The sequence below is a fragment of the Zonotrichia albicollis genome, chromosome 1 (assembly GCF_047830755.1).
Source record: "Zonotrichia albicollis isolate bZonAlb1 chromosome 1, bZonAlb1.hap1, whole genome shotgun sequence".
NCBI classification, from domain to species: domain Eukaryota; kingdom Metazoa; phylum Chordata; class Aves; order Passeriformes; family Passerellidae; genus Zonotrichia; species Zonotrichia albicollis.
In genome coordinates this window covers 48,631,171-48,654,244 of record NC_133819.1, presented here as the reverse complement: position 1 = coordinate 48,654,244, position 23,074 = coordinate 48,631,171, and the positions used below count along the sequence as shown (strand labels likewise).

The window sequence follows — 23,074 nt, the reverse complement described above, 5'->3', positions numbered from 1 at the left end:
TTCTCTGTTGAAAACCAAAAACAAAAATACTTCAGATAATTAAATCACTTTTAAAAAGTGATTTTCCTGCTCTAAATTTGGGCCTGTGCACTGTACAATTCTAGCCCCATCCATAATGAGAACTGTAGACTAGACACCTTATATAATGCCAATAGTACACTACTGGGCTCCTAAGAGCTACCATATGTACGACTGAGAGAAAAAATACACACTCATTTTTGAGATCTTGTCCCAAAGAGCAGCCAGTGCAAATTTCTGCTTGTGTTCTTTGGAAGCCTGGAATTTGGTCTTCGAGTTCAAATAATCTTCTTTCTAAATTAAGGTAGTTACTGCCTTAATGGCTTGCAATGTACCTGGGCCATAGACCTCCAAGCTGTGAGAGCAGAGAGATGATTCTGGATAATTCATTGTAAGATCAGGTTCTGGTTCCTCTGTCTGTAACAAAGTGAACCAAATTCCTTTACAGAGCAGATATTTAAATTTTCTCTTTCTCTTTTTTTTTAAAGGGACCATTTTATAAAAGCACGTTACAAATGAACACCTATGTTGCCTTGTACAAATTTGTACCACAAGAAAATGAAGACTTGGAGATGAGGTAAACTCCAAAATATTAGTTGATTTTACACATTTGCACTAATGGTCATATATGACTTTAGGGAAGGGAGGGTTTCTTCTGACATTTTTAATATACACTTTTATAGATGAAGCCATCAAGATACAAAGATGTTCTTACAGTTAAAAAGAGCAGATGACCAATTCCTTTGGCAAGGATACAATAGATTTAAAGTTTCAAAAACACTTATATCACTTCAGGAGCAAGATGGCTTTCGGCTATAAAATGTTCTCAGCTGCTTTGTTTTTCAATCAGAAGTTTTCAGCTAGGAATTCTCCACCACTTCTCATGTTAATGCTAAAAACTTTACCACTCCTCTTTGATCCTCCCTCTTATTCAGTTGTGTCTGAAAAAAGTGAATGGTGTCCAGGTGCTGGATGGCAGAGTTTTCAGTGAGAATTTCGCAAAATAACCTTGTTAATTGCTATTTTTAGCACTTACTTCCTCAGTTCTGCATCACTTGCTTGCATTAAAAGGTCTAATCCAAACCCAGTGAAGGAAAAGGACAGCTTTTCTTTACTGAAATTATTTTGTTCATGCTGCTCACATGTTGCATGGTCTTGCTGGAGTTCTTACTTTGAAACATGTCACCTGTCTTCAAGGCATCCCTACATCAAAATAATCGTGCATGTGCCACAGAATTTAGGGAATTGATAGAGAAATGTCCCTCTCCCCAGCATCTCCAACACTGAAAGCCTTTTTCCTGTTCCCAGCTGTGCCTTCTCACTGCTCTGGAACTAAAGGTGGGGGGGGGAATGTAATGCAGAAATTACAATTTTTCCTATCATTCTGCTTTAATGGCATTTCCTGATCATTATTTTAGGAATGTCTCTTCAGGAAATAACCACATGGCAACCTTTAGTGCAACTTGCCAGCTATTCTGCTTGAAAGATTCCACTTTGCATCTTGCTCTTTAGGAGTGTATTCCATCTTGTGCATTTCTTCCATGACATAGAAAATCTCTCAGACAAGCCTGCACTGGACTACCATCCTCATCCAGACACAGAAATCCAGAAAACACATCAACCTTCAAAATCCTCCTCTTCCACATTTTAGGAGAAAAAGCAGCCTGTGGTCTGAAACGTTCTCTTTCAGGGAACACCAGGTTCTTTCCAGGGATACCAGCTAGGATTTAGACTAGTGGTACTCGACCACAGCAGTGCTGTTTGTCCCTTGGTCAGAAATTCAGTAATATATGTGTTAACATTGTTCCATAAGGGATGCCCAATAGCTGGTAATGTTGTTTTGTTACTGCAGAGCCAGGCAGGATCCAACTCTGTTGCAGGAATTCCCATTTAGCTGGAGGTGGGTTCAGTAGAGCAATGTTGTCAAGCAGTGTCCTGGGAACCCAAGCTGGGAACCAGCCAGGCACTGATCAACTCCATCATACCAAAGGCAAGTAGCTGGGGAAGGACCTGAGCTGAAAGGAAGAGTTAGGGCAGATTTCTGGAGTTCTCAGCTCATCTCTGAGAGGATACAGTGAGTGGCAGATTACTGCAGTGAAAATGTGTAGCCCTGATTTCTGCTGAAACTGGAATTTACCACAGCCTGGATTTCTTCCCTAACAGCAGGAGCAGTCAGTTGAATTTTCCAGTGCTCTGGCATAATTAAAGTAGGACATTGGAGTACTACACTTGTTCTAAGAGATGGCCTTACATTACCAGAGAGAATCCTGAAGACAAGCAACACCATGTTTCAGACACTGCAGAGAATAGAATAGAATAGAATAGAATAGAATAGAATAGAATAGAATAGAATAGAATAGAATAGAATAGAATAGAAGAGAATAGAATAGAATGGAAGAGAATAGTTGGAAGGGACCTACAGGAGTCCCTGCAGGGACTTGCCACCTTGCCACCTCCTGACACCTGTATCACTGAGGGAGAGCAGACAACTTATCCAAAGCCGTGATTTACGGAAGAAAAAATTAGACCTGATTGATTTCAACTAGTAGTAAGAACCAAGTGGGTTACCCCCTATCAGAGATTAGCAGCCTAAATCTAGGGTGCAAGAATAACAGGTCCAGATGGGATTTCTATTTTGAGTCTTTTTTGGACATTAAAGACATTTATATTAGCTCTCTTCTAGGAAAAAGAAAATCAACAAAATCAACAGGCTTTCAACCTAAAATTCTCTGTGCTCAGGCAAGTGACAGGGAGAGACTTTAGGTTCAGTTGCCATCTTTCTCTGACAGGCAAATAAATTTATATTTTCTGGGTTATTTTCTAACAACCAGGCTGAAGAGTATGGGTTGGACAAGGCTCTCTAAATCCTTCTTGTTGAAAGTGTTTTTCCTTTAAGTGTAACAGCTCCAATGGCTGTTACCTATTTGAGTGTTTATACTAAATATTAACTGTAGTAAAGGATTCATATATTCTTTCCCATTGAAAAAAAAATCTTTTTCCACTGGGTTACCAAATTGTCCATTTTCTCTAGCTTCCTTCCTCACCTCAGTAACATTAATTATTCCAAACACATTGAAGCATGTTCTTGAGGAGGGCTTGAAAAAAATCCTGTTTCAGATTGCACAGTTAGAAGACTAAAGGCCTGTTTCTCCATTTGTCAGCAGCAATGATAACCACTTGGAAAGTGGACCAAGGATGCCCACCACTGACCACAGCTCCAGCTGCCTGCTGGACAGATCCACATTTTCTAAGCATGCTCTGAAAAAGCCTGTTAAATTGGACCTGATATCCACCATAACAGATCCTCCAGATGTGTTTGCAGGCTCTTGTGCTGATATCTCAACAATACAGTGAGCCTGACAGGGAAAGCTGAATAATTAGGGGTCAATAATTAATTTTAGTAAAACCAAAAATGTCTCTTATCCAGAAAACAGAGCTTGCTGGAGTTAATCCCTTTGGAAGTGGTCTCCCACTTAATTTCTACAACATACCACTGTTATAAGTACGTAGGAATGTTGATGAAGTGCCACCAGTGGGGCAGAAAAGGTCAAATAACTGTTCAACTACCTGCACAAAATCAGCTTAGCAAATTTTGCTATTAGTGTTTCCAGCCAAATTATTCTCCTAGCTCTGCTTTGGAACTAGTCAGCTGGATGCTGATACTTAGCAATTACAACTCAGCACCACACATTAGAAAAGTAAATATGTCCCATTCAAATCAAAAAGATATTCTTGGGCAGAATTATATCCCTGCTGACTAATTGCCTTTGTCAGTAAAATAGAACTATTTTCCTGTCGCCTTCCTTCTGCAATCACAGCTTGAAAACACAGATGATGAAGTAGTGTGTCCCAACAGTGTGAAATGTCTTAAAATAAAGAAATAATGTGTTTAATAAAGAGGGAATGTATTTCAAACAGTTCCTTAAAAAACAGGAAACAAAACTTCCAGTTCATAGATGTTGTCTCAAAATAGAGATCTAGCCCCAAGGTACAGAGACTGCCTTTCTACATTAACATGTGTGACTGAAGAAAACCTGGCCACCTTATTGGGTCTACCTTCAGTGAACACTCAAACAAAATAACCATGAGAGGACCACCTTCCTATTAGAAGGGAATTGTGAAAGCTGATTCAACATGACAATTATGTAAGTCATCTTATATCCTATTCCTCTTCTAATCACAGGCCAGGAGATATAATCACACTTCTGGAAGACTCTAATGAAGACTGGTGGAAGGTATGTGATAATCACTTTATATCTGTTTTCTTTCCAAAAGGAAAAAGATATTGCTTTCAATACTGAAATTGTATTAAAGCTTCTACTGTTAACAATCTTCTTCTATCAATATGTTTCCTTCATAGGGGAGAATTGATGAGAGAACTGGATATTTTCCTGCTAACTTTGTTCAGAGAGTGCAACAAAATGAGAAGATTTACAGGTGTATCAGGACATTCATTGGCTGCAAGGAACAGGGACAGATAACTCTGAAAGAGAACCAGGTAAGATCCTCTGTGCTGGACGCTCACTGGGCTCACTGGAGCATCCAGCAGTCTTACGAAGGACTGAAGGGAAAATTATGCAACATGAGGACAGGCAGATATTACTGCAATTTTAGGAGGTTTATTATTTGAATGGTAACAGTGTCTAGTAGCCAGTTAAGTGCAGTGTTTGCCTTGTGCAAACACATACTTGATGCCTAACATAGCCTGAATTTTCAGTTTCACAGACATTCATAGTGTTACTTTATATATTTCTCATTCTCTTACTGACTTCAGAGAGATTAACACAGAGTCTTAACAGTAGACTTCGTGTGCCAGAAAAATGAACTGGTTTTCTCCCCACTATTAGAGCTAATCTAATAAAAGATAGTGCCTCCCTCTCCAGATCCTAACTTACCTAAAGATCTAAACACAGCCAATTGTCTTTTCTTCAATAGGAAGAGAGTTAAGACAGCATGACACAAAGCTGTAAATCCTAAATGTGACACTTGTTCTCTAGTTGCAAGGTATATTTAATCCTTTTTTTCTGTGTGTCACCACTTAAATACCCTCTCTACAGGCTGTAATTTATTTTAAGCTTTAAGTGCTCCTGTGAGCTTAGGTACTACATACAGTGAGGACTTGCAGGGTCCATTCACCCAGGTGTATTTTCAGCAGCTCCTTCTACTTTGTGTCCTTCAGATAGGTTCACTAGGCACAAGCCATGACCCAAAATCTGCATTAAGGGACAGGTTTGTGGCGTATGCTCATCTAATTAGGATGATGACATACTAAGGGTACACACAGCTTGTGTTCTCTGAAATCTGGATGTAATAGAAAGGTAGATTTTTCTCACTGCACCTTGCAAAGCCCTTTCCTGTGGCAACTGTGTCACATCACCAGAAATGGTTTGCCTTATAACCTGAACAGCCACTGATTTTAATAAAGTGGAGGAGAAGTCAGAACCAATGTGGACTGAAGGACTGTAGATTTTTCCATACAGAACTTCTTTAATGCTTCACTGCACTGGTGGATAAGATTAACTTACAGCTTGGCTGCTGCTGATTTGTGGGCATAGCAAAACATAAAAGTGCAAACAATCCTTGGGTGCATACAGCTTTTAAAGGAAGGCACAGAAATACAGTGCCCAGAATATATTTTAGCTGCCCCTGTACACATAGTACATTGGGCAGCTCTGCAGTTTCTAGAAAGGAAGTTCTTACATTCTTTTTACCCAACATCTCTTTTAATTTTTTTCTCTCTGTACACACAGAAAAAAAGAAACATTACCAGAGCAGAACAAGAGCTTTTGGAGGCTTTATGTTCTAAAATAAGCAATACACAAGGGCAAAGGTAGGAAATGGTAGTGTTGGAACATGGCATGCCAGCATGAGGGAATGGTCAAGATCTGTGTCACTTCTCATTAGTGGGTGTACCAGATCATCTCTGTCAGCATGGCTGCTGCTGCAAGCAGTGACAGCCCAGTTGCTTCCCTCAGTTCTCACAAAACCTCACTTTCCAGGTGGGCACCTCTGGCAGCTTCATCTAAACACAAGGACCATCCTATTGTCCCTATTTCATAATAGCATCACAAAGGGAGCTCAGAGTCAGGGTGCCTCATCCTCTCTGGCAAGGCAGGAGGTAAAGAAAGGGATGAATAGATCCTGTACCCCTACCACCTCCTTTCCTTAAAAAACTTTTTCAGCTCTATCTCAAGCCCACACAAATACTGAGGCTGAATATGAATGCTGTCTGCTGCTTGCTCCATGTGGGAGAGGCTTCAGAGGAAGAAATAAATAAATATTTGTTGTGAAACAGGGGGCAGAGACCAGACTGCACAAACACACGAATGCAGAGACATGAGAGGAAAGGAGCATAGCAAACAGATCCTGCTCCTCTCTCACATAAATTATGCAAAAGGGGGACATTTAAGTAGCTTGAAGGTCATTTTGAGTGATTTCCAAGTGGGACAGCCCCAGTGAGGCCATGGACACTTATCTGCTTCCTGCTTCCCTCCATACTGGGCACAAATTTTTATATTTCTGTATAAAAAACAACTCTTCCTTCACTGTGGAAAAACTCTTATTGTAAAAAAAAAAAAATTGTTATTGAGAATTTTTAACTTTAAAAATGTATTTTATATTTCCAAAGCCAAATTTCCTTTCTTCTTTCTTCAGCGATTTCTCGTTTTCTGGCCTATATTTCTCTACTGCTTTACACATGAAGCAGAGAGAGAGGTGCAATGGGGGAAAGGCATGGCAAAAACAAAGTTATCTGAGTGGGACTTCTGGGAAAACTTAGGCACAATTTTTTTTTGTTTGCCTTTTGGTCTGTTGGGAATTTCTGTGGAACGTCATCAGCCATGTTACCTGTCTCCAGGCACAGTGTTCAGACTGCTGTGAATGCAATACATGTACTATGTGCAAAGCACTGACTTCTTCCAGATTAGCAAGCAGGGGAGATTATTCATCACTACTTATTCCTGTCAAGTCTCACTTTAGCTAGAAAAACTCATTAACTGGTCTAATAAATCCCTGTGACTATAGGATGGCAAAGTTACTTCACTGAGTCACTTTCCATGTGGTCTAAAAAGAGCACAGAACCATTCTGACAATGAAAGCAAGGAAAGAAAAACTGATCCTGTGAGAATAATATGAATTTTCTTTATATTGCTTGATACCTCCCATGGTTTATTCTTCAGGTCTCTGTCCTCTCATGCCCTATATGAATTCTTCTGGGTAAAGAGTCTACTCTTGTAAGGCAAAAGGCAATAAATTCATATCAACAAAGCTACATGGCTACCCTAGGAAAAGCCATTTTAAGATACAAGCAGAGATACTTTCAAAGTTTGAGGCACAGTGAGTGATACTTTTTCTGCAATCATTTGGCAGTTTCATGCCATGGAAATAACATTTGGAGTTTCAGCTTCATGCACCCTTTCTGGCAAAGCCAATATTCAGGGGCAAGGCTGAAGAATAACCACAGTTTGTTCTTGAGCAGTATGCACAAGCTAATCTTCACAAAGGATCCCTTGAAAATTTCACTACGCAATACGAAACCCAGGCTGGAGGATAAAAAGTGTACTGCTTCAGAGATGGCAGCATCTTGGAATTTAAGGTCACTGGCTGATTTTTTGAGTTTAAAACCAGTTCAGAAAATGACTGGGCACCACCAGGCTCGATCAGGGATCTGTAGGAGGTAGGCAGGCATAGCTCCTGACATCAGTAAATCAAGATTATCAATAAAGAAACCAAATCTGACCAATTTCGGTGGATTTCCACACTTTCAAGCTGTTCTCACAAACAATATGAATTGCATAATTTCCAACTCTGATTGTATCATCACTTGTATATATATAATATTTTTTCCAGCCTGTACCTTCTGCCCTAGACTACCCAAATTCATTACCAAACATTAAACAAATACTTCTTTGCATGACCACAGGCTCTGATTTGTCCTGTGTTCACAAAAGAAAAAAAAATCACAATATCTAATATATCATCAATATTTGGAAAAACATCTCTTAAAATGCCTTTAAGGTGTTTGATCAACCTTATTTTTTAAAGTCAAAATAATCTACTGTTTGAATGTCTGTTTTTACATTGAAAAAGATCCTATTCACACCTTTTCCTGGCTGCCTCTGACACCTACAGTCACACTAACACAAATTAGTTTAGAGCTGGGCTTTTTGTATTTAAATAACAACAATTGATTTTAAATTGTGCAAGTGATCTTGGGCAAGGCAACAGAAATTACCCCAAATCATGACATTTGTAACAAACTGGGAATCAGAAGCTCTTTACCTCATCCAGAGTGCATTGTGTGTTTACACAGAAGTCAGTGCAACATTTTGTGATGGGTGTTTTACAAATGTCTCGTATCCACAAGGCTGGGCTTAAGAAGGCAGGATTGCAGGACAGATCTACAAAGCCAGGAAATCCACCTCTCTCAGGTCTTCTGATTAGCCTGGATGCTTTGTTGCTACCTGGCTTTTCACTTCATTTTCTAGGAGTTACTTTAGCTCCCCATATTTTTGTGATGCTGTAAAAGAAGCTGAGCTTCTAAGAGCATGACTCAGCTGCCTTTGAAAACCAGTTTCATCACAGTGACTTAAGCATTCAAATTAAATCACTTAAAAGGCAAACTCATCACTGAAAACAGTGTTGCAGATCTTCATGTGCTCCCCAGCTCTAAGTGCTGCACCTCACAGCTAGGCTGGAAGGGAGCAGGGTCATTTTCCAGCTCTCTCTGATTTTCATGGACATCAGTCATTGACAAGGGATGGGTGTCCCCATTCATTCAGGGATGCTGAGTGGCACAAAAGGTTTGCAAGGGTCCAAAACAAAGGCACAGATCATCCAGTCTAGTCCAGGTCTTTTTTAAAACCTTCAGTGATATAGGTAAAACAAGACAGTGTTCTTGGTCCAAAAATTAGTGAAACAACTGATAAAAAAACCCTTCATCATCATTTGCACTATGACTCTATGGGTATGGAAAGTGAACTGTTCAGCGTTTCCATCCCAAGGCTCACACAGGCAGGGACCTTGGTGCCCTGGCAGCAGCAGATATAGAAGCTCACAGTGTCCCAGTGCTGTCACTCTTGCAAACAGAAGACTTGAACTTGTAGACCTCTTGACCTGGCACTCTCTATGGGCTCCAAGATAGCTTTTGAAACTGTACTGCCCTCACAACCAAAGTCCTACTTCATCAGAACCGGTCTGTGGCTGTCACACGGGTTAATTATGGGGAAGAAAGAAGAGCTGCAAAAAGCTACAGCAATTTCAAAATTACTCCCAAAGAGAACTGGCCATTTAAGCCCAAATTCAAAGCACAGGATTTAGAAGAACAGGAATGACCATGCAGGTCAAAGGACAGTTTCCTAATTGCTCATCTCCCCCACCTGCTCAGGGCTGACTGACAGATAAAAAATTCTCAGGGCAGCTGTTGACAAGTTCAGACAACAGTCATAATCTGAATGTTTGGGGTTTTTTTACTAACTTTTTTAAGCTAATGAGATGAAAGAATGGGGAAGTAACTTTATAATAATAGATCCCACTCTCAGATAATTCTGAAGATAACTTTTTGAGTGAGAAACAGCCTGAGATGTGGTTCCTTGCCCTGTGGCTTACTCCACTACTAATCTCTTGAGCCAGAGTGCAGGGGGAAAATCCCAACCATCCCCCTTTGTGTTCTAACCAAATTCACTGGAGAGTTGTTTCTCTGGCTCACTTTTATAGTCAGGCCAGCAGCTTGCCACCCAAAACATGCCAGCCTGAGCAGCTGCCGTTTGATGCAGTTTCCAATTTAATTCAGAAAACCATGACCACCTGTCGGTACCTGTGGCACCTTGTTCCTTCACAACCATCATCTTTGCCATCCCTCATCAAGGCTAATCCTCAACAACAGCTGATCCATCAGCTGAAATCCAGAACTCTGGATGCTACCATGTCCTCATCGGGATTACTCTGAATTTACACCTATGTAAGAAAATCAAGAGCCAAATCTCTAGGATACGACTTGTGAGTGAAATCCATGACAGAATACATAAAAGGGGATGAGAGCAAAAGTGGCCATAGATAGTATTTTATTCAGTCTTCTCTGAAAAGTGCAGAATTTGGAGCAGCTCCAGGGCTTTGCAAAGTTCCAGCAGCTGTCACAGACCCAGGAGACCTCCTGAGTGGCACAGGATTATGAAAGTGTGACATTTTGTGGTTGAGCTTATTCTGCCCCTGAACTCTAACCTTCCTTGGAAAGTAGTGAGAAAAAACTCTGCCATCTGGGGTCTGGCACATGCAAGGCTTAGTGTCTTAGCATGAGAGAATTTCAGCTGGAATTTGGGAGAATTCAGATCAGTGTATTGGTATGTAGAGTGAGAGTTCTCACATAAAGGCATTGTACACCTCATGCTCAGTGAAGATCTGAAGTTACCACTGTAGCAGAGGACACATTGATATCAAGGAGCACTCAAATGAACAACAACAAAAAAAAAAATAATACTGCACTCCACTGAAAATAGAAGAAATCTGCCGTATTTTTCACTCCAAAAACAAAGAAAAACAGTGTTCAGAAAACTCAGTATTTTTCTTTTGTCCACAAATCATTCTGCTGACAATACAAGACAACAGGGGAAACCACTCTGTTCTTGCAATATGTTCTGCACAGCACCAGAGAGGTTAAGCAAAAAAATGTACCAGGTTTAGTGGCAATGTAGACCTGCTGGAAATGTGATAATTTTGGGGATTCTATCAAAAAGCTAGAAGTCTTGCAGATATCTTCAGTTAGGAGAAAATTGCAATGATGTGGTGAATCACTCCTTTTAACCACCCAGCTTTAGTTATGGAGAAGGTGCAAAGACTCATGGCAGTAGGGATCAACTGAAAAGGGGAACTTTGCAACTAATGCTCCTTCCCACACTTGGATAGTCTTCCATACTTAGCCACCCTTGGTCTTGTGCTTCTTTGCAGGCTTTTTCTCTCATAATTTATTTCTTAGAGACAGAGACCAACAGAAAGCAGTAATTAGAAACACCTTTCACTGTCCATGTGCTTTGCACTCTCTGTTTTGAATGGTGATGGGACTGCAGAGGAAGCAGATGCTGTGCTGGGAATTCATGACATAAATGAGCTTGGCTGTTTTGCAACAGAACCTAAACTAGACAGCATCAATTCTAGACCTCTCCCACGCTTTCCATATGATTTAGCCCAAACAACAGTACATTATTCTTTCTAATTGCATGTCAGCCCCGTTGGTGTGCTCAGTCATTCTGCCCCAGGGATCCAATTGCATTAGTGTTGAGTAGGCAGGATAAGTAAGAAAATTAATGAGTCCATTTTCTTTCCAATACTTTGTCTGCAGGTACAGAGATCCACCTACCTATTTCCAAATACTAGAAGTGGTAAATGTGAAGCAGCTTCACCACCTTCTTATAACTTTTCATTTCCTTCTGGCAGCATCAGTGCTGCTAGTAAATTTTATGCAGCAACAGGACAAGCTGGCCTAGAATTCAGACATGGTATTTAGGTGTCACCCATAATAGTCATGCTGAAATGGATTTATCCAGGAATACATTAGAGCTATTTTTGTTCGTTTCATATCCTGTGAATTATTGTAAATAAACATTGTAAATACTTATCAGACAGAGATGAGTGTTAGTCCACATAGAGGGCTGGCGCTGACATCATGAGAAATCAGTGTGTGGAGTGGTCTCAATAGGACTGTCAGTTTTCCAGCTATATTTTAACCTTGTTTGACTAGTAGGAAATATATAGTTCTTTGGCACAGACATTTGAAAACAAGTCTTTATTTGGTGTGGTGCTGTGCCCAGTCTAATGTGCCTGTGCCACTAGGCTTTCAAATGGCTCAGCCATTACCAGATGTTTCAAGAAGGGCCTTAAAGTGGAAATGCCTGAGATGAGAAAGGTCAGGAGGAAATGAAAGTCTTTACCGCAGTGTAATATTTGTGCTGTTATAAAGACCACATGGTTTCATGACTGCTTCTCTGTGAAGCGGGTGTTATGGAAACACTCTCAAAGAACTGGATTTGGGTCACACATTTTGGTATCCAAAACAGGCAGGTGTGAGGGCTAAATAAATATCATAATCTACTGCTTGTCTCAGAAGTACTGAGGCTCCTTTAACATGCAAAAGAGAATATGCATGCATTCAGGTCAGCTGCTACCAGGACCCCTGATTACTTTTCACCATTAGGTGCTGAGGGAGTCAGATAGCTCACGATCTGAAATACCCATTTTTCTCATACACAGACAACTTCAGCTTGATTATTGCAGTAGGCTGAAGTCAACATTCAAGTTTCATAATCTTTTATCCACCACAGAGTCCTTAACAATTTTGATATCTCTCATGCTTATGAGGCACTTCAGTGAGATAGGGGAAAGGTAAGTCTCTAAATATGTGAGTCTGAAATTCTTATCAAAGCAGTGAGAGTCCAACAGGGATTGTTCTACTTATAGACATAACTAGCAGGATATCTAGCCTGCCTGATATATACCCTGGAATAATTTGTCTCTTTGATCATGGCAAAGAGTTTAACATTTTGATACCTTTTTTGTATTCAGATTTGTGTGACTTCTGAAAAGGAACACGATGGCTTTATCAAGGTATACAGCGGGAAGAAGAAAGGCTTTGTCCCCATAGACGTCTTGGAAAACATCTGATTCCAACAGCCCACTCCCTGCAGTGGGGGCCCTTTGTTGGCAATGCCTGTCTGCCTCATCTCACACTGTGTCAACCCAGATGGGCTGTCTTGCAGATGTTCAGGGAAATTGTGAGAAAACTGCAACAACATGAAGAAAAAGACATTTAGACTGCCACAGCAACACAAAAATATGAAAAGTTGAATGTTTGAAAGAAAATGTAGTCAGAAACCACCAGGGAAATGAGAGGCCCTTGGATTGTAACAGGAATAAGGTAAGGGAGACAGAGGAACAAAGCCTGGGCTGATTTCTGGTGCAAGATGGCTGCTACAACCCTGACGGAGACAGACAGCTTGTTCTGAAGGACTAAACTAGCGTCCTGTTCTTGTGTCTTAGAAAACTGTTGGACTGCTTTCTTGTTTGAAGTGTGTATTTTGGGGGATGGGGGGAAAATACCGTTCAAACTGTTCTCGTACTACAGTCCAATGCTTGTAGTAGAGTGTGGCTGTGGTTCTACAGATTTGTCCCCAACACGACCCAAGTTTCAGCGTTTAGTTCTGGTGTTTAGTCTCACAACAAATGAGTTTGGAGACACCGTGTGAATGTCAGTTCGAGAAATGCACTGTGCCCTGGAAGCTGGCAACTTTCTCTTTCTGTGCAATCTTCCCATAGGAAAGAGTAGCGAATTTGTGTGTCCTTTGTTTTCTCTGTATATGAACAAAAGCTCTCAGCGTATGTTGGGTGTGTGTTGGCTGCTCTCATAGGTCACAAAAATAGCTGATCCTTGGATTCACAAGCCTGCTTGGAAGCATCGCTCTGTGTTTCCTTCACCCTGATCTGGTGATACAGAAAATGGGTAAAACGCTGGGAGACAGCCACAGGCTTGAAACATTTTATATTTTTCTGTGTTTATTGCACTTAAAACATTTTATATATTAATCCTATTTATAAAAAAATAAAACAGTTATATAACCCACTGGAAGGCTGAAAATGTTAGGAAAGGACAGGCTGCACACAGGACTGAAGTCTGTAATTATCAAAATGCAGAACTTGTGACAGAAAGGCACTGTCTTGGTAGTGTGCTCGCACACCAAAGCTCTCTTCTCCATTTGCTAAATAGAAGTTTTGCAGATTCAGCAGTAAATACACCAACATAAATTTTTCCTTGGTGTAAACCACCGTGATCATCCCTTGAGTCTTTTCCATGCTGGTGAGACTGTGCAGACATCCCTGTTTTGTCCATATAAGCCTCCATCTTCAAATGTGTTCTGGGCACAGGAACCTTCCAGGGCGCAGTCTGTGGGACCTGGGAGTCTTGACTAAATTACACAAGTCAGTTGGTGCCAATTCTGTTGTAAAGCAGGGGCCTATGATATTTGAAGACAGGGAACCTAATTTCCAAGTATTTAATTGGATGTAATTGCACCAAATACACTTAAACAGCTTAGCATGTATTATGACGTAGAGATTAAGCCCTATCCTAAAGCTCCCTGCTGAATTCATGCCTTCTTTGACTAGCTTGAAACTAAATGCCTGTCTTTTCTGTGACTAACCACAAATTGGTGTCCTAAATCCTGCTGCTGCATGCCAGGCTAGTATAGGCCTTTGCAAAGTTGATGCTCTTTCTAAAAACAGCAGCTGCTGATCCTGTTCCCTTGTGTTGAGTCAGATTGAAGCTGTGTTGCATAGCCCAGGTCTCAGTAGCTGAGTTGCCCTATTTGAATTGCTGAATTTGCTCAAAGCCTTAGACAATCCAGGTGAACTCTACACTTGACCAGAAGTTCTCAGTGCAGATTAGTCTTCAGTCTCTTAGAGACATATTTTGCTGCTGTTATGCACCCTTTATTGCAGAGGAAATTGGAGGGCTTTCAGCTGCTGAAACATGGCCCTTTATAATGCAGCCAGTCCATACTGATTATCAACAAACTCCTGGCTGATCAAAGGTATCTGATTTCATACCTTCTGTGGGAATATCAGCAGGGGTTTCTTTTCCACTTCAAATAACATTTGCCCAGCTCATTTTCTTAAACAACTAATAAACTCAGTGGGAGAGGATTCTGATAATCCTTAAGGATCAAGAGGAAAAGCAGTAGAGACGTATTAATACAATCTGCTTTATAAGATTATTTTTTATATATATATTCACCCATTCAAAGGAAAAACTCAAATGTTTGTTACAACTGAAATATTTGCTACTTTTGATCAGGCCTGTCAAGTGGAGAAAAGGAAATCTGTATTAATCTATACATATGTGCTATTGTTTACATGATTGCATCATACTGTGATTCCCCCTTTTTCAGTCTTCTATGACTCTGATTTATCCCTACAATGTGCATCATACTATTCAAAGAATTATATGAATATTACTTACAATTCACAATGGCCTTTAATCAATGTCAGTTTTATTCCTTTTGATACTGAGCAATAAATAATAAAGTGACTGAGTAAAAACAAAACAGGCCTTATGTGGACTGCATTACATCTGAGAAACTATTGCTTCTGAACCAAAGCTTTCATGTTTATGTTTTCTTTGTGATTTTGGTTGCTTGCTTGCTTGCTTTTGTCTTTTTACTGGGCTTTTGCTGCCATTCAATATGTAGATGCAATTTATGCCTAATTTAGCAAGAAGCACATATCATACATGAGTCTTACTTTAAGCAGGCGATTCATTGGCTATTTCCATGCTTAAAGCTGAAGTACTTTGCTAAATTAAGGTCATTTTACTCAAATTTATTTCGGATGCCTTACTCTTAATCCAGACAAGTATCTTACTCTTAATCCAGACAAGTATCTCATCACTTTTTTTACTATCACATGCAGTTTGCAATAGGTACTGTGTTAGCAAGCAGTTAAAAATCAGACAGAAGATGGAATGGATTTTATCCAACATATGTTAAGAAAAACTGAATTTTAGGAGATAAATGCTGCTCAGATTTAATTTAATATTCTGCTTAATAAAGACTATGTGATGGTTGGAAGGAGAGTAGAAGCGTGTGTGTCTTGGCTTTTTTGCATCAGACCATGGAATTTTCATTACCCAACTTGAAGCACTAAACCCATCAGCAACAGATGTTACTGAGCATTTCCATTTAAAATTTACAACACTTGCACTTGCCACATTTAGCAAACCATTTCTAATGTATTTCTGCAATGTATGTAACGTGTGGATTCAGAAGGAAGTTTTGTGGTGGGGCCACCCTGAACACTTGTTTCTGGCATATCAGAAAGTAGTTTTAGCCATTCAACATCTCATCACAGCATAAAACTGCCTATAGAATATTTTCCTATGTGCTGGGAACAGCTGAACAACATGAATTGAGTTTGAGCTGCCCAAATCGTGATCTTCTCCCTTCAGCAAATAACACATTATCACAGTTTACTATGACCTCCTCCTGCACTTGGACTCAGTGACTCCATCTGGAGATGAGTGCTGCAGCACAACACCATTCAGCTGTGGGTTCATTGCCCCAGTGGAACTACCACATTATGCCTACAAACTCTGGATACCTTAGAAATGTTTACAGCCCTTTTTTCTAGTTATTTGTTGAGATTCGATTGACTAAATATAGCACTCAATGCCATCAGAGGAGCACGCACAGGGTTGGCAGAAAGTGTCATGGGAGACTTGGAAGAGCTGCAACCTTCTAAAGAAGCCACTGGAGACCATGTAGGTTTTTCTAAAATGGAACTAGACAGATGTCTTTGTAAAATTAACCCGACTCATTTATTTTAAATATGTGCAGACAAGTCTGATTTATTGAGCATTTAAAAGACATCTTTCTTTCCGTAAAGGATGCTGAATAAATGCAGTATGCCATATCAATCTTATCCTATTTAAATCCAAAGTAAAAAAGAACCCTTGAATGCCATAGGGACTAAAGTTCATTATTTTGCAAAAGGCTCGTCAGTGTTACTTTTCTCCCAAAAACCAATGATGTCATTCATCTGATCTATTTATATCTGTACCAGATGACACCTGACTACCACATATCTTGTACTTTTTACAGTGCCTCTGAAGGTACTGCTCATGATTATTGTTAGAAATGAGGAAAGAGATGCATTTTTCCCCTTTTTCTTTTTATAGAATTTCTTTTGCTGGCTGGTGGGTAAGGGTCGCTTCCTAAATAGAACACATAAAATATAAGGAGGGAGGAGTGTGAATGATATTCCCATGCATACTCCTGTACTTTGCTCTACTACAAATAGGATCAGACCAACAAAAGTGTTTCATTTCATATTTGAGGCATTTCATAATAAATGCGGTCCCAAATTATCATCCAGATTTTGCACACTGCATTTTGCGACGCAAGGAGAATAAATATTTTCCCCAGTGGGAATATATGTCATCACAATGTTGAGTTTTCCATAGCTAAAAAGAGCATCTGGATCTAAGAGGTACATGGGAGTTATTTTTAAAACCATCCTTTATATAGAAAACTGCTATGTGCCTGGAGAATGAACACTTGGCAGGGTTGGTACAAAAGAGGCCCAGAAAAATTTTAGTAGGACTGCTGCAGGTCAGCATGTACATCCATCTCCTGAGTGCCCCAAGAAACTCTGCACAGCACTTGCCTATGTTAATGTAATTTTTTCAATCAAATGAGCCTAATTTAATTTATTATTTTATTCATGTACTTACAAGCAACACATGCATAAATGTGTATGTATATCTCATATACATTACCATCAATCCAATTGCAATAGTACATACCCTTAAATAATCTGTCATGACTGAATTTTTCCTTATCTTACTGTGCTCAGCACCAAGTTACAGTAGTGGATGGTGCCCAGTAAGAACTGAGATAGGCAGCTAGATGGACAAAGTCTAGAAGTTTTATGTGTATCAGACAATGTGTATAATATATAAAGCCAGAGTTTCAGCAGTTGAACTGGAAATAATGCAATAAATTGAGCAGAGTCTAGATGCTCACTGCTCTGAAGTGCACATCATTCATCAGGCAAAGACAGAGGACTGCATGCCATGTACAAATTGGCAGCCTGAAAACATTGTCAGAACATCATGTAGATCATACTGCTTTGACCCAGTGACTCACAATAATGAGATATCGAAAATAAAGAATGACTTCTCCTGGGACACCTGAAGGAGAGGAAGCCAGGAGGCTTTAAAATGTGCTAATCAGTCACACACACCCCATGAGAAGCACACCTAAATCTACCTTCATTAGAATGAAGTAAATCAATATCTGGATAATTACTATGCTACCAGCAGTTTTCCAGCTGACAGGGTCAGAGACTGACAACACAAAACTGAGAGACCATGAGAGTTGTTTCAGCTTTGCATCACAAACAGGAAAAACTGAGACATAGCTGTGAGTAAAATTCAACATTTACCAGAAGCAGTGCAGCAGTGGTACTGAAGCAAACCCTTCAATTTGTGCTGTCTGTTCCATGTAACCCTCTCTCCCTGGCAGGCCCAGGCAGCAGATCCCACCCCTTGCTCTCTTCCAAGGGCAGCACTACAGGAACATGGGCACAATTGCAAAGCAGAGCTCTGGGCTCTTTCCAGGCTGCCCACCCCATGCCAACAGAGCCAGCCACTCTTCATTTCAGCCAGTGTCTTTCCAGCCATTCTTCATTTCAAGGGTCATGCCAGTTCACCTTCTGGCTGCCAACTGCTTGCCCTTGTGTCTAGGAGAAGAATATAATAATAATAATAATAATAATAATAACAATAACAATAATAATAATAATAATAATAATAATAATAATAATAATAATGACAATGATTATGATTATCCCAAGGAAAACAGCAGCCAAACAAAGCAGCAGCCCCCAAAACCTTGGAGTGTGGCCTTCCTGCAAAAAATGGTGATTCTTTGTGCCCCCCTGAGAGGTGTCACTCACCTCTTCTGCTCCGGGTCCTTCTCTGTCTGGGCAGGTTGCAGCATCTTTCTCACAAGTTATCCTCATTTTGCATCCAATAAGTTTCACTCTGTTCTGCCAAGAGAAACCTTTCAGGCCTATCCAATGCATCTGCTCTAAATGTTTGCTGTTGACCTAGTTGTCCCAAAAAGGGGAAATCTGGTTTTGGCCCTGGCTCAGCAGCCTTCCACATGAGCATCTATGAACTGCTTGAAAAAGCCTCTTTCGGAGGGGTGTGGGTCTGCTGTGAGCCCCATCCCCACCAGAGCAGGGTCCATTTCCATGTGATGAAGTATGGAAGTGTCTCCAAGCCCAAGTGTTGCATGAGTCATGCTAAACATGGGAGAACAACTTCTGGTTTTAGCCAGTCCACATTCTTCATTACTCTGTATTGCCACATTTGGGCTCAAGAAATGAAAAGTGAATGCAAACCTTTCTTGCTTTCTCTTTCATTCACTCCAAATCCTAATCAGCTTTCAGCTCAGTCTTGCAAAGGTCTCCCCTCCCTGGCTTTTCCCTTCCTGCCACAGGTGATGCTTTCTGTATATATTATCCAACATCATACACCTGTATCTCAGCCAGGGCTGAATATGGCCAGCACAGCCACCTGGTTTGCAAATTCATCCTGCTGCAAGGCCACATGGGGTCATGTGGGTTCTTTAAAATTCCAAGGTGGACCACTTAAACATAAGTGGACTCTAGATGAGTACTGAGAAGCTGAATTATTTGACTTGTGGAATTGAGTGTGATCAGACTTCCATTTGTGTTATTGGTATTTATATGGTTTGTAGCATTTTACCATGTAAATAAAATGGTAAATGCACAAAAATAGTCAAGACAAAATTAATAGTGAGTAAGCTATTATTACCCCTCATCTTATACCTGCAGCTTTTAAACTGCCTGCTGTACTTTTTTCTGTAGAGATGCATACAGTCCTGTGGCTTCTGGTGGTTATTGTAAGTACAGTATTATTAGTACAACTGGCAGGCAAATCTGCTTTACTGACATCCTGAAACTAACTCACAGGTGCTTTATGGAAAGAACATAAAATGGGTTTAATTCCTTTGCATAAATCTTCATTGGATGCTAAGGCACTTCTTACACTTTCCTTAGGAGTGCAAAAGCTCCCACATGCCCAGACTGGAAGACATTTCTTCCTGAAGACTACAGCACCAAGAGCAGTGCTATCCTTCACATCACTTGCAAGGATCTGCTGTCTAAAGACCCCAGAGACACCACAAAGAGCCTGTGCTGATCCTCCACCCAAGTACTAGGAGTGCAATGGGACATGCAAGCCTGCATGAATATTAATGGACACAACTTCTGTATCCTGCACACTTGCATGCATTTTGATCAAATAAAAGGTGGCCAGCTGGGCACACCTGTATCTATGTAGCTTTTTTCTTAGGTTAGGTCTCAGCTGCCCTAAGGACAGGCCTGGAGTGCAAGGTCAATGTTAGCTGTGTAAAATGCACCACTTCCCAGTCTGAGGTCAGGCAGCACCTGCCCAGGGTTGTCCATATTGTATTCACAGGCCATGGTGCTATAGCCTGGTGCTTTCTCAAAAATCCCTGTGCCCTTTAAGTTGGCTCATGTGACATTAGTAAAGTTTGTGAAAATACAATCTGCTTCTCTGCATAATGCGCCTCCCAGCACACAAACCCAATCACCATAACACATGAGCTGAGAGATCAGATGCTGGAGCAGACACACAGTTCTTCATCTGACTGCACTGTACTCACCCCTCAGACTTCAGTTACACGAGATCTGCTAATTGAGATGGAAGCACCTTAATTTCTTGAGTTTTGAGTGCTCTTTTAGAAGTCTTCCTTCTTCAGTGCTCCCATTACGCCCCTCATAGAGTTAGCTCACTAGTCACATTTAATGCTAGAAATTAATGAAACAATCTGCAACAGGCCAGGGGCATCAAAGGAGCCTCTTGTCTTCAGTGCTCTGTGAGTGAACTCCTCTGCTGCTAGATCAGGGTAGCATTGGGTGGTAAAGGTAATAGCAATGGTCACTTTTGCTCTCATTCTTTTGCGAGGGTTCCAGGTTCCACCTCCAGACTAAGCCACATCATCAGCCCCTAAAAGTCCTTTCTGAAGGCAAGCATCACCAGGTAGTGGTCCTTGCATGTTTAAAGATCAGGATGATGCCCTCTGGCCCCTCAGAGTAACACTACCTTCATAGCCAGCTTTTAAAAATATCACCCTTTTATAAGTCAGATTTCACCTTCTTTTAAGCAATATCAATCACTGTTGCCATGGTCTCAGACCAACCAGTCAAGTAAATTCCTGACAAGTAGGCAGAGCAGCATCTAATGTAATGTTGTAGTCTCTGAGCCTCTCCATGAAAAGATGAAGAGTCAACACCTGCTCAGTGGAAATCCAAACACAAGTGGGGTATGTGCCTTGCCCTCCCCCACTATTTTGGGAGCCAAGGAAGGAAGAGCTGACAGTGCTAATGAGCAATGTAGCAGGTGATGTAATTATCATCTGAGAGCCTGAGTAAGATGAGACAGATGTTACTTTTAGGGTTCATTGCTTTATTAGTGGCACCTGCTAACCAGCTTATGTGATCCACCCCTTGGCACACCAGATACAGACTAATATTAAATTAACTAGTTTGAGTCAAACCAAATAACTGCAGGTGTTACCAAAGCCATACCTCAAGGGTTCTCTTCAACAGTGGGAGTCCCAGCAGGAACTGTAAACAGGGACATAAAAGACTCTTTATTAAGTAAATATGCCATTCCTGCTTCCTGAGAATCTGTCATGAATCATTCATGTCACCACAAGTCCCTTATTCTCAAACCAGAATCATCAGCTTTGCACAGAGCTGCTGAGGAATGGTGACTCTCTACTCAGCTGCAGGCTGAGAATAATATGGTTAACCATGGGTTTGAGGTTGTTGTAGGAAGGAGGGCACAGCTGGTTTTCACCTGGTCAGACTATGCAGCACTGAGGAATGGAGGCAGCTTTCTCCATGGAAGGAATGGCACAAGGAGCCTTCAAGCATGCAAAAGCCACAGGTGATTGTCAAATCACAGTCAAGCACTTGAAAAAATGCCCAACATGACAGATCATCACTCAAATAGGCAGGATATGTTTGAGCCCTCAGTGTTGCCCTAGAAAAGATGAAGGGAAGCAAGAAGACTTTATAAATCAATTTCATCCCCTGTTTCCTGCATGGAATATCACAACAACAGTTGTATTCTGTATGAAGTTTGGATCTCTGTTCATCTTTGCTACTGAGAGCTAAGTACAAGTGGACAAGAAAAAAAAATCCATTAAGTATGGGACAAGGTGAGTTCAGACTGTAAAGCACTTTGACTCTTGTACCTCTTAATTCCAAAGTGTTACCACAAAACAGACACTGGGCAGCAATTAGTGCTCTATAAATCACTGTAGATTGAATTAGATTAACTCTGAAGTTACACACAGAAAAAGCATTGTTCTTGTTCTTAAGCTTATCTAGATTTTGAGGAGCAACATAAGAGCTTAAAGGAAGGTGGTGTTAACACTGTCAACAGGCACAGAAGAAATCTATTTTGTGCTGCCACTCCAACTTGACAAGAGAAAAGAACTTAATCTTTATAAGTTGTGTACCCTCATTTAAATATTTTTTCTGGTAATTAACACCGGGCACCAACAGATCTGATGTTCCTTGAAGAAGAGTGAAACATTTATTACCCTTCTTGTCTTCCTTCCTGAAATGATTGAGGTGAAAGAAAGGTTAAAAAAGAGAGTCTTTTCTTGGTTGTCTTATTTCTCTTTTGTCTTTCACATTGGTTCCAGGAATGGAAAGTCATTAATCACCTATCAAGACAGCATATAGGAGTAGCCTTGGGGTTAGAGAGGATTGGAGAAGATCATTTAAGCATGACAATTAATTGAAATGAGTAAAATGGGGACAGATTCTTCATTTAAAAGTAAGTAGCAGGTGATAGGCAACAGATTTGGACTGCTATTAAGAAAAATTGAGTGAAGAAACTTAGCTGATGAAGATGAAAAGTAGAAAATTAGTTATAAGGTAAAAAGAAAAAAACTGTTAAAGAATGGAGAAAAAAGTTTATAGTGATAATCCCTGTTTATTTATTGTTTGTGGTGGTTTGACCAGGAAGGAGTGGGAATTCTGGGAAGCTGTGGTCAAACCAATGAAAGTTTTAGGTTTGAGACTGGCACCTAGTGTAGCCAGTGGGGTTTGGACACACCTCCGAGAATACACAGGGGTTAAAAGCAGGGCACTGCCCTTGGCACTCTCTCTTGGGACGTCGCTGTGAAGAGGTCAGATCTCTCCCCCGTCCAGCCCAGCCGCTGCTGCTGGGCGGGGGAGGGGCAGCCATGCGGTAGGCCCGGGGCCTGGACAGAGATGGGGGTGAGAAAGCTCTCAAGGATGGAAGGGTGGCGGAGCCCCAAGAGACATCGGGCAGCCATTCCCCCCCCCCAGGAGGGAGAGAGAGGGAGAGTCGGCGGTGATAGCAGCCGGCCCAGGAGGAGAAAGGGGGGGGGAAGGGTGCAGCCCGGCTGGCCGCAGCAGCAGC

At 40.9% G+C, this 23,074-nt stretch overlaps 1 protein-coding gene and 1 long non-coding RNA gene across 7 annotated transcripts in view; one reads left to right on the top strand and one right to left on the bottom strand.

The window, feature by feature from the left end:
* The window catches only part of STAC (SH3 and cysteine rich domain), a 73,160-nt gene extending 57,529 nt beyond the window's left edge, over nucleotides 1-15,631 (top strand). For all 6 annotated transcript variants that reach the window (XM_074540656.1, XM_074540649.1, XM_074540639.1 and 3 more), the window contains 4 exons: nucleotides 507-595; nucleotides 4,202-4,253; nucleotides 4,379-4,516; nucleotides 12,571-15,631. In XM_074540656.1, coding sequence (XP_074396757.1) covers nucleotides 507-595; nucleotides 4,202-4,253; nucleotides 4,379-4,516; nucleotides 12,571-12,669 — 378 coding nt within the window. In that variant the 3' untranslated portion in view covers nucleotides 12,670-15,631. The remainder of the gene's footprint in view (nucleotides 1-506; nucleotides 596-4,201; nucleotides 4,254-4,378; nucleotides 4,517-12,570) is intronic.
* LOC141729116 (uncharacterized) overlaps nucleotides 1-18,812 on the bottom strand; it is a 28,047-nt gene extending 9,235 nt beyond the window's left edge. Inside the window, exons 1-2 of the long non-coding RNA XR_012580354.1 lie at nucleotides 18,514-18,812; nucleotides 18,001-18,297 (exon numbers count right to left, since the gene is read on the bottom strand). This is a non-coding gene — a long non-coding RNA (uncharacterized LOC141729116). The remainder of the gene's footprint in view (nucleotides 1-18,000; nucleotides 18,298-18,513) is intronic.
* Between the last annotated feature and the right edge of the window lie 4,262 nt (nucleotides 18,813-23,074).